This window comes from Anolis sagrei, chromosome 4, assembly GCF_037176765.1.
Source record: "Anolis sagrei isolate rAnoSag1 chromosome 4, rAnoSag1.mat, whole genome shotgun sequence".
Classification (NCBI taxonomy): Eukaryota; Metazoa; Chordata; class Lepidosauria; order Squamata; family Dactyloidae; genus Anolis; species Anolis sagrei.
In genome coordinates this window covers 34,083,516-34,097,137 of record NC_090024.1, presented here as the reverse complement: position 1 = coordinate 34,097,137, position 13,622 = coordinate 34,083,516, and the positions used below count along the sequence as shown (strand labels likewise).

The following is a 13,622-nucleotide window of genomic DNA, read 5'->3' as shown; positions in this document are numbered from 1 at the left end:
AATGATTAAACATTGCAAAATAGAAGAAAACATCTGATACATTATTAAACAAAATTTGTATGTACTTTGAGTCTGTGTCCAGATGCAGAGCATTGAATCGGACAAAGACAGATGCAGAGCATTGAATCGGACAAAGACACACAACTAAAGAACTGTTAAAGAATTGTTTAAAAAAAAAAGAACAAAATTAAGATGTAAGACTAACTTCAAAAAGTTCTTAAGGTCAGTTTAAGTTCTTCTATGTATGCTACTGTATAAAAAACTACACTGGATTTCGTGTTTTGTGGTCAAGGTCAGTGTAAAGCTAAAGAACTTCCTGCATGTAAACTGTACAGGAATAAAGAGGCTAAATTCTACAAAATGAGGATGCAAGGTGAACCTCAAAGGAAGTACAAAATGAAGACTGAAGACTAACCTCAAAATGTTACCAAGGTCAGTTTAAGATGTTTGTGCATGTTTAACATCCGTTTAAAACTAAAGAAATACCTGTGTGTTGCCAGTACATAACTATAACATTAATTTCTACCTTAATTGCTATGGCTCCATCCTATGAAAACCTGGGATTTTTGGTTTGGTGGGCAACTTTGGACTCTGCAGAACTACACCATTTATGCTCTATAGTAGGCAATTCAGTGTACCTAAACAAATTATAAATTATAAAGCAGCCCAATCCTTATGCTGGGAGGATAACTTGAGGATGACCCACCACCACCCTTTCCCTCCCTCTCCAGGCCTCATTCCTTTCAGCTCTGCCTCCAGCTCTGCCTTCTCCTGAGCCTGCTCCATTCTCCCTCCTGGCCCGGCCCTTCCTCCTGACCTGGCCCTCCTGGCCAGACATGCAATGAGGCCTCAGGGCAAAAAAGTTTGCCCATCCCTGTTTTTTTTGTTTTTTTTTGTTTTTGTTTTGTCATGTCAGGAGTAACTTGAGAAACTGTAAATCGCTTCTGGTGTGAGAGAATTGGCCGTCTGCAAGGACGTTGCCCAGGGGGCGCCCGGATGTTTTTGATGTTTTATTATCCTTGAGGGAGGCTTCTCTTGTGTCCCCGCATGAAGAGCTGGGGCTGATAGAGGGAACTCATCCGTTCTCTCACCGGATTCGAATCTGCGACCTGTCAGTCTTCAGTCCTGCCGGCACAGGAGTTTAACCCACTGCACCACTGGGGGCTCCTGGCCTAGGGAATGGAATCATACCTTTCAATCCTCAATCATCCCATTTCAAGTTCTATCTTCCCATCATACATGTTTCCACCTTCAGTTTTTTCCCCATTGTTGCCCACATTCAAACCATCCACAGAGAAGCCTTTTCTCCACCCTCTCCATATTATTATTATTATTTTAAAAATCAGGGAAAACTACAATATTGAAAGCCAAGATTACTATGGACCTCATCCCATTTGGGAGGGGAAGCGGGGAAATTTTAAACCGCTTTGCCATGATAAGTCTTTCTCATGCCTTCCTTCCCTCGAGTGTAATTATAAAGCCCTTTGTAATGATCCCCTCTTGCAAGGTATTGCTTCCCTTCATTAGACCAGTGTGATTTTAAACCCCTTTGCCATGATCCCCTCCTGCTAGGCTTTCCTTCCCTCCATTAAAACATTGTTATGTTAAAAAGCTAGCAAGAGCACAATTTAGAGCCCAGATTACTATTAAGGAGAAAATGCAATGAAAACAAAGTGTTGAGGAACAACCATTCCTCCACGTAACGGAAAAATTCAACATGGGCTTTGGTATTAGTGATGGTTCTGGTGCATGCCAGGAGCTCAGAACATATTTCTCGCCGCTGTTCTGAGCTTCCTCCTTTCAGCACGCTTCACCTCCATTTCAAGGACGAAGAGCAACAGATGATGGCCGGAAGTAGGCAAACTTCATGTGATGGGCTCCGTGCCTTTTTGTCCTTGAAATGGAGATGAAGTGTCTTATGACAGGGAAGAAGCTCCATGTGATGATGTCTAAAGAGAGTGAAAGAGTTTTGCACAGTTACCTATCTTTCCTTTAGCCAAAGGTTGTGTTTAAAGAGCTTCTATCTTTACCATATCTTAAGAAGAAATATCTCCTGTTTGGAAAGACCAAAGTCTAATCCTTCAATGGAAATATCAGGTTCAAAGTTTAATTCTTAGACTATGGTAAAGATCCTTTCCTGCCAACTGCCACTGTTTTATGTGTGCTATAAAGTGTCTGGAAGCCTCGTGAATCACTATTTAATGAAATGACAAGGGAGGGTGGGTCTTTCTCTTTCCTTATTGCTTTGGCAGTTTTGCAGCTGCTCAAAGGATAATTTCAACAGTCTGTCAATAAAATCTTTGGCTATACAGCATCATGGATTCATATTCTTTAGAGCGAGTTGATGACCTTGACACCAAAATTCATGGATCTACCACATATACTAATCCAGCATGATTCCTTGTGAATCTCCTTTCAATTGGCTAAAAATATTCTTTTAAATTAAGATTGCTTAATGAGTATAATTAAAGTTGAAAACAAACAATAATCCAGGAAAAGACTATAAATTAAAAGACTAATTGGGAACAATTTAAAATATCCCATATGATAATGGTATACATTCTCTAAAAAGTTATCACAAATTGTTTATTCAGCTCATTGGTGAATCATTATTCTTTATTGTGTGACTGGTGACAGGCCCGTAGCCAGGATTTCGATATGGGGGGGGGGGGGGCGGGTGAGTTTTTTCAGGGGGGGCTTCGGGGGGGGGCTGAGTTTTGGGGAGGCTGAGTCTGAGTGAAAGAGGGTTTACCCTAGCAAACCTTTTGTATCATTACCCCAATACCCCCATGCATATGGGATATATTGAGTATGGTGATCAGATCATGATATGAATAAACATAACAGTTTAAATAATGCACCAGTAAGGCCTTTTCGCAAACCACCATGAGAATTTGGGGGGGGGGGGCTGAAGCCCCTCAAGCCCCCCCCCCCCCCCCCCCGGCTACATGCTTGACTGGTGAGTTTTTGTTTGCAATCCACTAAATACACACTTATATTACAAATTGTATTAATATCTGAAATAAACCAGCAAAAAATTAAAACAGTTGTAGTTCTTTTATCCCTTACTTTATAGGTCAATTCCATGGATCGATACCATGGGAGAAAGCTAAAGACTCTTATTATGTAATGCAATGGTAAGAAATAATAGTTCTCTCTATTGCTTATTACATTTGTAGTTAAGCAGTTGTTCCCAGAGCTTGGAAGTAAGATATTACAACTTACTTGGTTACTTTTGGCTTGGCTTGTGTTTGTAATGAAGGTGAGAGAAACTTACAATTCAAAAATGACATAATCAGCAGGAACTGAGTTACTTTATTGGTATCAGTGAGTAACATTTTCTAAATACTATTATAAGAAGGTTATGAATAATAGAATCAGAGAATCAGAGAATCCTGCCAAGAAGCAGGAAAATCGCATTCAAAGCACCTTGACAGATGGCCATCCAGCCTCTGTTTAAAAGCCTTCAAAGAAGGAGCCCCCACCACACTCCAGGGCTGAGAGTTCCACTGCTGAACAGCTCTCACAGTCAGGAAGTTCTTCCTCATGTTCAGATGGAATCTCCTTTCCTGTAGTTTGAAACAATTGTTCCATGTCCTAGTCTCCAGGGGAGCAGAAAACAAGCTTGTTCCCTCCTCCCTATGACTTCCCTTCACAAATGTATACATGGCCCTCATCATGTCTCCTCTCAGCCTTCTCTTCTGCAGGCTAAACATGCCCAGCTCTTTAAGCTGCTCCTCATAGGGCTTGTTCTCCAAACCCTTGATCATTTTAGTTGCCCTCCTCTGGACACATTCCAGGTTGTCAACATCTCCCTTCAATTGCGGTGCCCAGAATTGGACACAGTGTGATTCCAGGTGTGGTCTGACCAAGGCAAGACTTCCCTGGGTCTACACACACTATACTCCTATTGATGCAGGCCAAAATCCCATTGGCTTTTTTAGCTGCCACATCACATTATTGGCTCATGTTCGGCTTCCTGTCTGTGAGGACTCCAAGATCTTTTTTTCATGTACTGCTCTCGAGCCAGGCGCCCCCCATTCTGTATCTTTGCATTTCATTTTTTCTGCCTAAGTGACGTATCTTGCATTTATCCCTGTTGAACTTCATTTTGTTAGTTTTGGTCCATCTCTCGAATCAGTGTTTCCCAAGCTCAACTTGGGACCTCAGCTCCCAGAATCCTTGACAAGGCAACTGAGGCTTCTAGGAGTTGAAGGTTTGGGAATCTAGCTAGTTTCCCAAACCTCGTGGCTTGGGGTTTGAGAATCTAGCATTTGGGAATCACTGGTATAAATAATACATTATCATTTGTCCAAGTCACCTTGACCAATAATCAATAATTCTAGGAACTTAAGTTCAAAATACCCATAGAATCAAAGCGTGGGAATCTCTGGTCTGGACCTTAAAGGAATTGTCACTGGTACTGAACTTACTTGAGAAATATAATTCATCACTCTAGATAGTGTTTATAAAATTCAGACTAAAGCCCGGAATGTATTAACCAATCCCCTGATATGGATGTTAGCAGCTGCTAGTCAATCAGATCCCGTGGCCAGGCTAACTGAAGGATTCTGGGAGATGTCAAAAAGGATTTTGGCCAAGCTCTCCAAGATTCAGTACTAGAGGAAATTATATGATTTATATTAATATAGAAGGAGTGTTTCAGTTTTATTTGTATTGCTTCATAGTAATATCCAGCTCTCTCTCAGCAATACGCAGTGCAATATATGGTTGTTTTTTGGAGCTGTGGGTTTGTCAAATGTCAGCATGCAAACATTCAGAGATCCCCACCCCAAAGGCACACATGGATCATGCTGGCATCACTGACAATAGGTACTAGTCCTAACAGGCCGAATAGAATGAGTATATTCAGAAGCAGCAGGCCACTGATTAAATAGTGCAAAAAAAGGAGTGCTTATTTTCCTCTTTTCTCACATCTTGCTGGTGGACTTTCTAGAAACAGTGGGTAGCCACTGCAGGAAATAGGATAGCCCTGAAATGGTCAGTTCAAATGGGTCTTTGACCCAATCCAAGAACCCTTATACATTCCGACAGACTAATCTATGCTTTTGCAACTCACAAGATTTGTGGAAGTGGCACTATTGAAATCACTAATCACAGTGCTAAATACATACTACAGACAGAGGACACTGCAAATAAAGGGTTCCTTAATCATCATTTCCCGTTTAGTTCAAATGGGGCAAAATGTGATCCGAATCCAGATCTTACTATCATCTTTTTTTTTAAGCAAGCAAATTTATTATTTTTAAAAAGGGGGCAAGCATTGGGTACAGAATAAAAAGTTAATCACACTCGAGATAATTTGTGATTTCAACCTCAATATATGAGAATGGTAATTATAAATCAACACATTCAATAATCATGTATAAGCTTTTCTATGCAGAGCGTTTGTTTGCTTGTTTTCTCTCCATATGGAGAGAAAAAGCAGGATATAACAATAACAACAATAACAACAGCAGCAGCAACATCTAGAGAATTCTGCCTACATGGAAGACTTTCTATAAAAAATAGTTCCTATATAGGAGGCTTGGTTATTAGTATGTATGCCTTTATCTCTGACTCATAGAGATCCTAAGGCAAACATATCATTAAAAAAAATATTTTTCATGTCAGGAGTGATTTGAGAAACTGCAAGTCACTTCTGGTGTGAGAGAATTGGCCATCTGCAAGGATATTGCCCAGGGACACCCGGATGTTTGATGCTTTACCATCCTGTGGGAGGCTTCTCTCATGTCCCCACGTGTGAAGTTAGAGCTGAGATGGGAGCTCACCCCGCTCCCCAGATTTGAACCGCCAACCTGTTGATCAACAGTGCTTCCAACACAAGGGTTTACCCATTGTGCCATTGGCGGATCCAAACCTATCATGGGGTGTACATAGTAATATTTATTCAGAATGGATGTGCCTGCTTTTCTTTGAGTTTGAGAGAGTGGGACTTATCCAAGGTCATCCAGTGGGTTTCCATAGTTAAGTGGGGAATCAGACCCTGGTCTCCAGAATCCTAGGCCAATATTGAAACTACTACATCACACTGGCTCTTAGGAGGGTTGCACTAATTAAATTTGTATGGATTCCAGTCTAGTTCCATTGCCCTACTTTCAAAATCCATTCATTCTGCAAATACCACCCACTTTAGCTCTAGCTCTGCCCATTTTTGCTTGTATTCAAGAACACAAGTAACAGTTTCAATTTATGTAATGCAGAACTCAGCAAGAAAACCCTTCTCACGTGTGTTTAGAGCCAACAGCTTTGCTGAGCTTCTACACACTTAACCTCTGTGATTTCAGTTCAAATCTACATATTTTCCATTCACCACTAGGCTTATCCTCTGGACAGCATGAAGACATGAAATAATAATAATAATAATAACAATAACAATGATAATCCATCCTTCTCTTTTGGATTTCCCATACAACACAAGACACAGACATATCATGGAAGGACAGAAAGGGAAGGGAAAGAAAAGAAAATACATAGAAATGCATTTAAAAAAAAAGAAATTGACCTGGCAAAGTAAATAACTCAGTGAGTAAAAGGTACTGCGTCCCCCAACAAGGGTACTTTTGGCTCCTCCCACAATTTCCTCTCCCACAAATTGGAGAAACGTTTCATTTTAAACCTGAGAGAAACAAATGCTATCACATTACAGAATTGGCCAAAAACCCGGATTATTATCAAAAATCCACTTCCCCACCACTTCCTGAAATGTTTGAAAAGAATGCTGGCTCTCACACTTAAAATGCACAAAGAATGCTCTATCCTATAGTTGAACGCAACCTAATGTGATGAACACAGTGGCTTCCCACATTTTGAGTGTAGCACTCCGTGGATTTTAGTAAATGTAATGAAGTGACAAGCCACAGTTTAGAAAAGTTAATTTTTGGAGAACATATTCCAAAATTATCCAGCCATTATGACCCATGATAGCAGGGGAAATCTCGGTGTTGTCATTTGAAAATAAACTTTTTTAAAATTCTGTTGTTGGCACAATCTTTTTGCAGGCCTCTTTTCCCTAACACTTGCATTTCCAGCAGAATAAAATGATTTTATTATTGTTTCTCCTTCAAGACACACTTTCCATAGCTAGATATGCATGTCAGCAAAGGAAGCAGGAGCGTGTGCAACCGCTAGACATTTTTGAAAACCCTTAACAAAAGGTTTACAAAATGGCGACATACTGTTCTGTGTTGTTAAGTTCATACTGTTTATTAGTTGGAAATTCAGGCACTCTTGAGCTAATATGCACAAGCTCCAGACATTCATAAACATTTCTAAGATAAAATTATCTTTTTTCTTTCACAAAAATCCACAGTACAGACAAAGTACAGAGAGAAAGTGCGCAATTGCTCACTATCTCACAAACGATATGAAATAGTTTCCATGTGGGAGATGGGTAGCCATGTTACTCTCTCGCAGCAATAAGCAACTTGTGAAACCTTAAAAGCTAACGTATTTTACATGGCACAAACCAATTTAATTGAGCATAAACCACAGAGGCTCACAGCTAACTTCAACATGGATTTATGCAATCCTGTTAAAATAAGAATTCATCTGAGACAAAGTCCACATTTTCCTGAACACCTGGACACATTTATTGTACAAGATCTAAGAAACTTTTTAAAGAAAGCTACGTATAGCACAACAGACAACTTTAAGAATTACCTTAATTGAACAACACTGGGAAATTTCCCTACGCTACTAAACTCAAGTTGAGAAAGGCCAAATCTCAAACTGATTTCAGTATTTACTTGTCAGAAAATGAAAATTGATTTTCCTGCCATGATTTAAAATGGTCTAAATAAATGGAACCAAACATGCAGTGCAATACTCTTCTCTTCCTAACTGCTATAACTGTCACTGCATATATGGAAAAATAAAGTAGCTGGACTACAAATCCCATAATTTACTGAGCCACATTGAGAAAGGATGGAATAGCATCATATATATCGGGTATGGGTAAACCCAGGCCCGGGGGCTGGATGCGGCCCCTTGGGCTCTTTTCTCAGGCCTTCCTCTCTTTCACCATCCTGTCCTTCCTTCTCTCTTTCTTTCCTCCTTCCCTTCCTTCTTTACCTTTCTCTTTCTCCCTCCCTCATTCCTTCTCTTCCATCCTCCCATCCTTCCTTCCCTCTTTCCTCCATCCTTCCCTCTCTCCCTTTCTCCTTCCTTCCTTTTCATCTTTCCTTCCTTCTCTCTTCCCTCCCTCCCTTCCCTCCATCTTTCACCCTCCCTTCATTCTCTTCTACCCTTTCACCCTGCCGTCTTTCCCTCTTTCCTCCCTCCTTCCCTCTCTCCCACTTTTTCCTTCCTTCCCTTTTGTCTTTTCTTCCTTCTCTTTCCTCCCTCCCTCCTTTTTCTTTCACCCTTCCTTCCTTCCATCCATCCTTCTCTTTCACCCTTCCTTCCTTCCTTCCTTCTTTTTTTCCTTTCTCCTGGGGGATGTTTAGCTAGGAGAAGGAAAGGTTGACAGGGAACATGAGAACCATGTTTCAAGATTTAAAAGGGATTGGCACACATTATTCCCAATGAGGGGGGGGGGGTGACTTTCTGCTGCTCCAGAGACCAGAGCACAATGGACCAATGGTTTCAAATGGTAGGGAAAGAGATTCAACTGAAAATATTAGGAACAACTTCCTGGAGAGTGGCATAGGCTCCCTCGGAGTGTGGTGGAGTCTCCTTCTCTGGAGGCTTTCCCGCAGAGGCTTATTGAGAGTGCTTTGATTGTGCTTTCCTGTATGGCAGGGGGTTGGATTGGATGGCCCTTGGAGGTCTCTTTCAACTCTAGGATTCTATATCAGGAGTAGGCAATATGGGATCTAATGGATACACTTTTTCTCTCCCGTCCACCACCTTATCCTGACCAAGACCAACCCTTTCAGAATGCAAATATTTCACGTATTTACTTCATTTTCTGCCTCTGAAAGAGATTAGGAAGGGGAGGAAAGGTCAGCGAGGGGACTTAGGGAGAACCCCCTCTCTCCCACTCCAGCCTGCCATGCAGCCCCCAAGTTAGAAAGTTTTCCCATTCCTGATAAATACGCACACACACACATGCACACACACACACACACACACACACACACACACATATACAGACATACATACATACAGACACACATACATACATACATACATACATACATACACACATACACATGAAGGACCTATCTATCTGATACCTAAAAGATGAGAAAGGTTTTTATGACTTACCTGCTGAAGCACAAGGAGAAGATACAGTATGTGGACTCCATATAGCTTAAGCATCTTTAAGCCTTCTCTTTTGTGTCCTATAAATGTCACCACAAAAAGTTTGAGCAGAGATGAAGTGAAGCTCTCTCTTAAGAGCTCAGTCAAATGTTCATGCAAACAGGTAATTCAGTCCTCCGAACGGTCATACCACATTTCCTCCCAAGGATGTGGTTCCCCTTTTTAATTGATAGAATGAAAAAATGAAAAAAAAATACAGGCAGCACAGAAAGGCAGTAAACCAAACCATAAGATTCGCTATTCAAGGGGGAATGACGTACATCAGGTACAATCCTCAGAGGCCTTCCTTTGTAAGGTTTCACCCAACCCACAGCAAACAAACTGGTTGGATCTGAATATCCCTCCTCCTCCTCCGATGAGGAAAGGCTTCCTCCAGAAGAGGACGTTTCTTGCCTCAGCTCAAAGGCAACTTTGGATTACACAACACAACAGCTTGGTTTCCATTGCTATACAATACAAGGAACAGAAACTCGACATAGCGTGTTGTGGGGAACCTATGGAGATTTGAGAAGGAGGTTGATCACGCTAGAAGTAAAACAGAAAAGCAAATAGGAATGGTGGGACTAGGGGAAAATGCTGCTGAAATGGTGAAAAGAAAATGGTAATACAAGGAGGGATATGACTGGGAATGTTTCACAAGATCTAGTTATTCATTATAGCTCTACTACAGACCTCTTCCCTTGTGAGGGTGAGGGGATTCATAATGTAAATAAGAAGAAGAAGAACTGGAAAAGCTGACACAATACGAGGATTTAAAGACTGAACTGCAAAGACTCCAGCACAAGCCAGTCAAGGTGGTCCCAGTGGTGCACACTGGGTGCAGTGCCTAAAAACCTTGGCCTGCACTTAAACACAGTGTCTTTTTGTCTTTTTGAAGACAAAGAATTTGGCTTCAAAAGGCCACCCTATTGGGATTGGCACACATTATTCACCGATACAACACATAGTCCTAGACACTTGGGAAGTGTCCGATGTGTGATCCAATACAACAACTAGCATAGTGATCTTGTTTACTGTGTACTAATCTTGTTGTGTTTCAGATCATCATCATCATCATCATCATCATCATCGTCTTTATTTGCATTCTGCCTCCAAAAAGGGACTCTGGGGGCTAACAAGGCACTGCAAATGCAGTATAAACATCAACAGTATATAAGTATAAAACAATATCACATAAAAGTTATAAACAACCGCTATCAACACATAAAATAAAATGAAATACACAATTTAAAATCACTTTCAATCAATAGTTAAAACTAGCTGCCATCAATACACAACTAAAGTGCCAAAGTGTCAACCTAATATAGGCTCATATCAGCCTATTCGAGACCAAAGGCTAGAATGGAAGGATTTAAGGGTAGGGGCTAATCTAATCTCTTGGGAGCGTATTCCAGAACCAGGGAGCTGCTACAGAGAAGGCCCCCTCTCTCATCCCACCAACCACACTTTATACTGCTTTCTCTGCCTTCAATTGTTCAGTAGGAAGCTCTGCACACAACATAATGTGGCTTTAACAAAAGCAATATGGAATATCAGTTTTGCCAGCAACTGAAGTCCCATTCAAACTACAAAATTATGGCACTTTGGTTCCATGGTGGTATCCTAAGGTATCCTGGGAATTGTAGTTTGGTCAGGGGCATTGGAACTCTTTGGCTGAGACCTCTAAGGACCTCATCACATTCAGTCACCCAGCGCAGATGACTGCAGGGAGATTTGCCAGGCAGTGTGGTGAATCTGGTGGGCAGCAGGGGAATCTGTCAACCCATGCCCCTCATCGCCCACAGCACTGCCTTCCCCATCCCACAGGGGAAAGTGTCACTGCTTGGCTTCCCCCCATGCTCACCCCGTTGTAGGCAGTGAGAACACAGGAAGCCTCCTCTTAGGACACATTCAGCACAGTTCGGAGATGGAGCCCCACTGGAAGTAGCTCAATGTTGTTTGATGGGATTCAGGGAGCTCCATCCCTGAACTGTGATAAAAAGTGTTGTAGGAACGTATTCTCCCCTATGAACCATCAAGATTATTAAGATCATCTGGAGAGGCCCTGCTCTCGGTCCCACCAGCCTCGCAAGCGCGTCTGGTGGGGACGAGGGACAGGGCCTTCTTGGTGGTGGCCCCTCGACTCTGGAACTCTCTCCCACTGGAGATCAGAACCGCCCCTTCTATCCTGACATTTAGGAAACAGGTGAAGACCTGGTTATGGAGACAGGCATTCAACGAGTGAGCCAACACCCTGAGATATGGATGGACGATGATGAGCAACGATTTTAGTGTGACGACTGACCATTATAGTTATTGATTGTAATTGCTGCTTTAATGTTTTACTGTAATATGTATTATGATGTTTTATTGATTGTATGTGATATTATGGTTGGAAACCGGTCTGAGCCCCTCAAGAGAGGTGAGAAGGCTGGTATACAAAACTTTTAAATAAATAAATAAATAAATAAATAAATAAATAAATAAATTAGGATGGGTAAAATTGCCTGTGTGATCAAGTCCCAAATGTCCTTCTCTAAACCATCAATCCCAGAATTCCTTAGGCTGAATCATGTGAATAAAATGGAATCATAGTGCTATAATTTTGTAGTGTGCAAGGGCCTTGATTCAGACAAAGAATTTGGCTTCTGATCTTAGAGAAAGCAAATGTTAAAAGCAACCAAAACATAATTTTTTTTTAACAAGCAAGGGCAAGTTTCTTCAACATGTCTGATGAAAATATGTGAAAATAAAGCCCAGAAGCTGTTTAAATCTTCTAAAGAATTGGTAGAAAAAGCATCTCTTACCTCTTGCAGAAAAAGGCCCAAATTATTCTGAAATAGATCACGTTGCTCACGTTGTTGGTAGTGACAAGTCCTGTCTCTCTTTGCAATTTCTTAGAAACTTCCAAGACTTTGAATAAACATTAACTAGTCTTTTTACAGCAAGGTGTGGCTTGAAATGGCGGCTATAGCAATAAAATATAAAGGACACAAATTAAAAGAGTCTCCACAGACTCACCCCTGAACTTGCATGTGACAAAGAGCTTGTTATACATTTAGAAACTGGGTGAAAATGATACTAAAAAAGGTGATTTCATAGTGATTCATTCGCTTTAAGTAGAAACGGAAAGAGGGCATGCTCCTTCATTATGATAAATCATGCAACGACGTGAGCAAAAGTTAAATTCAATCAAAAGAGGTAAATACTGGAGAGCACCCAACAGAATCCACAAGGAAAAATGGGAGAAACATCTCCTAATACTCAATTGATGGTTTTAAAATTGTAGAACAATAATGTGGATGTTAATGTAAGGCTGGATCTACAGTGCCATTTGATCCAGATTATCAAATTAGATAATCCAGATTCTCTGATTTGAACTGGATTTTATGAGTCTACACTGCGTTGAGCTCAGGTTTTGGACTTCGTCCCACAAGCAATTGAAGCATGTGGAATAGTCTTCTTTGTGTGTCATTTCATGGAGCTCTGTCTTTTAAAAATACAGAGAATTTGCTCTCCTCCATCACATAGGATTGCCTCCTCCTCTTTCTAGTTCAACCATTTCAAGGATACCAGCATACTTTTTAAAACAGGCGACTTCTTTAAAACACCACTTTCCATGACATCGTTCCCCTTAATCCCCTACACCAGTGTTTTTCAACCTTCCTAATGCCACATCCTCTTAACACTGGGATTTATAGTTAACCTACAGTTCCTCATGTGGTGACCCCCCCACAACCATAAAATTATTTTCGTTGCTACTTCATAACTGTAATTTTGCTACTGTTATGAATCATAATGTTAATATCTGATATGCAGGATGTATTTTCATTCACTGGACCAAGTTTGGCACAAATACCTGATACATCCAAATTTAAAGACTGGTGGGGTTGGGGAGGGATTGATTTTGTCATCTAGGAGTTGTAGTTGCTGGGATTTATGGTTAATCTACAATCAAAGAGCATTCTGAACTCTACCAATGATGGGATTGAACCAATCTTGGCACACAGAATTCCCATGACCAACAGAAAATACTGTAAGGGTGTAGTTCACCTACATCTGGAGAGCACTCTGAACTCAAACAATGATGGCTCTGGACCAAACTTGGAACGAATACTCAAAATGTAAACACTGGTGTTGTTTGGGGAAAATAGACCTTGATGTTTGGGAGTTGTAATTGCTGTAATTGCTGGGATTTATAGTTAACCTACAATCAAAGCGCACAATGGATCTGTACTAAACTTGGCACACTACTTACATGGCCAACATTGAATACTGGTGGTTGGGAGAGCAGTTTCTGAATTCTGGGAGTTGTACTTCACCAACACCAAAAAAGGAAGAGGACAGGTGGAGAG

At 41.0% G+C, this 13,622-nt stretch overlaps 1 protein-coding gene across 1 annotated transcript in view; it reads right to left on the bottom strand.

Annotated features, from left to right (window-relative positions):
• Positions 1 to 12,325, bottom strand: part of CDH17 (cadherin 17) — a 42,061-nt gene extending 29,736 nt beyond the window's left edge. The window contains exons 1-2 of the mRNA XM_067467015.1: positions 12,289 to 12,325; positions 9,232 to 9,308 (exon numbers count right to left, since the gene is read on the bottom strand). Coding sequence (XP_067323116.1) covers positions 9,232 to 9,308; positions 12,289 to 12,325 — 114 coding nt within the window. The remainder of the gene's footprint in view (positions 1 to 9,231; positions 9,309 to 12,288) is intronic.
• Between the last annotated feature and the right edge of the window lie 1,297 nt (positions 12,326 to 13,622).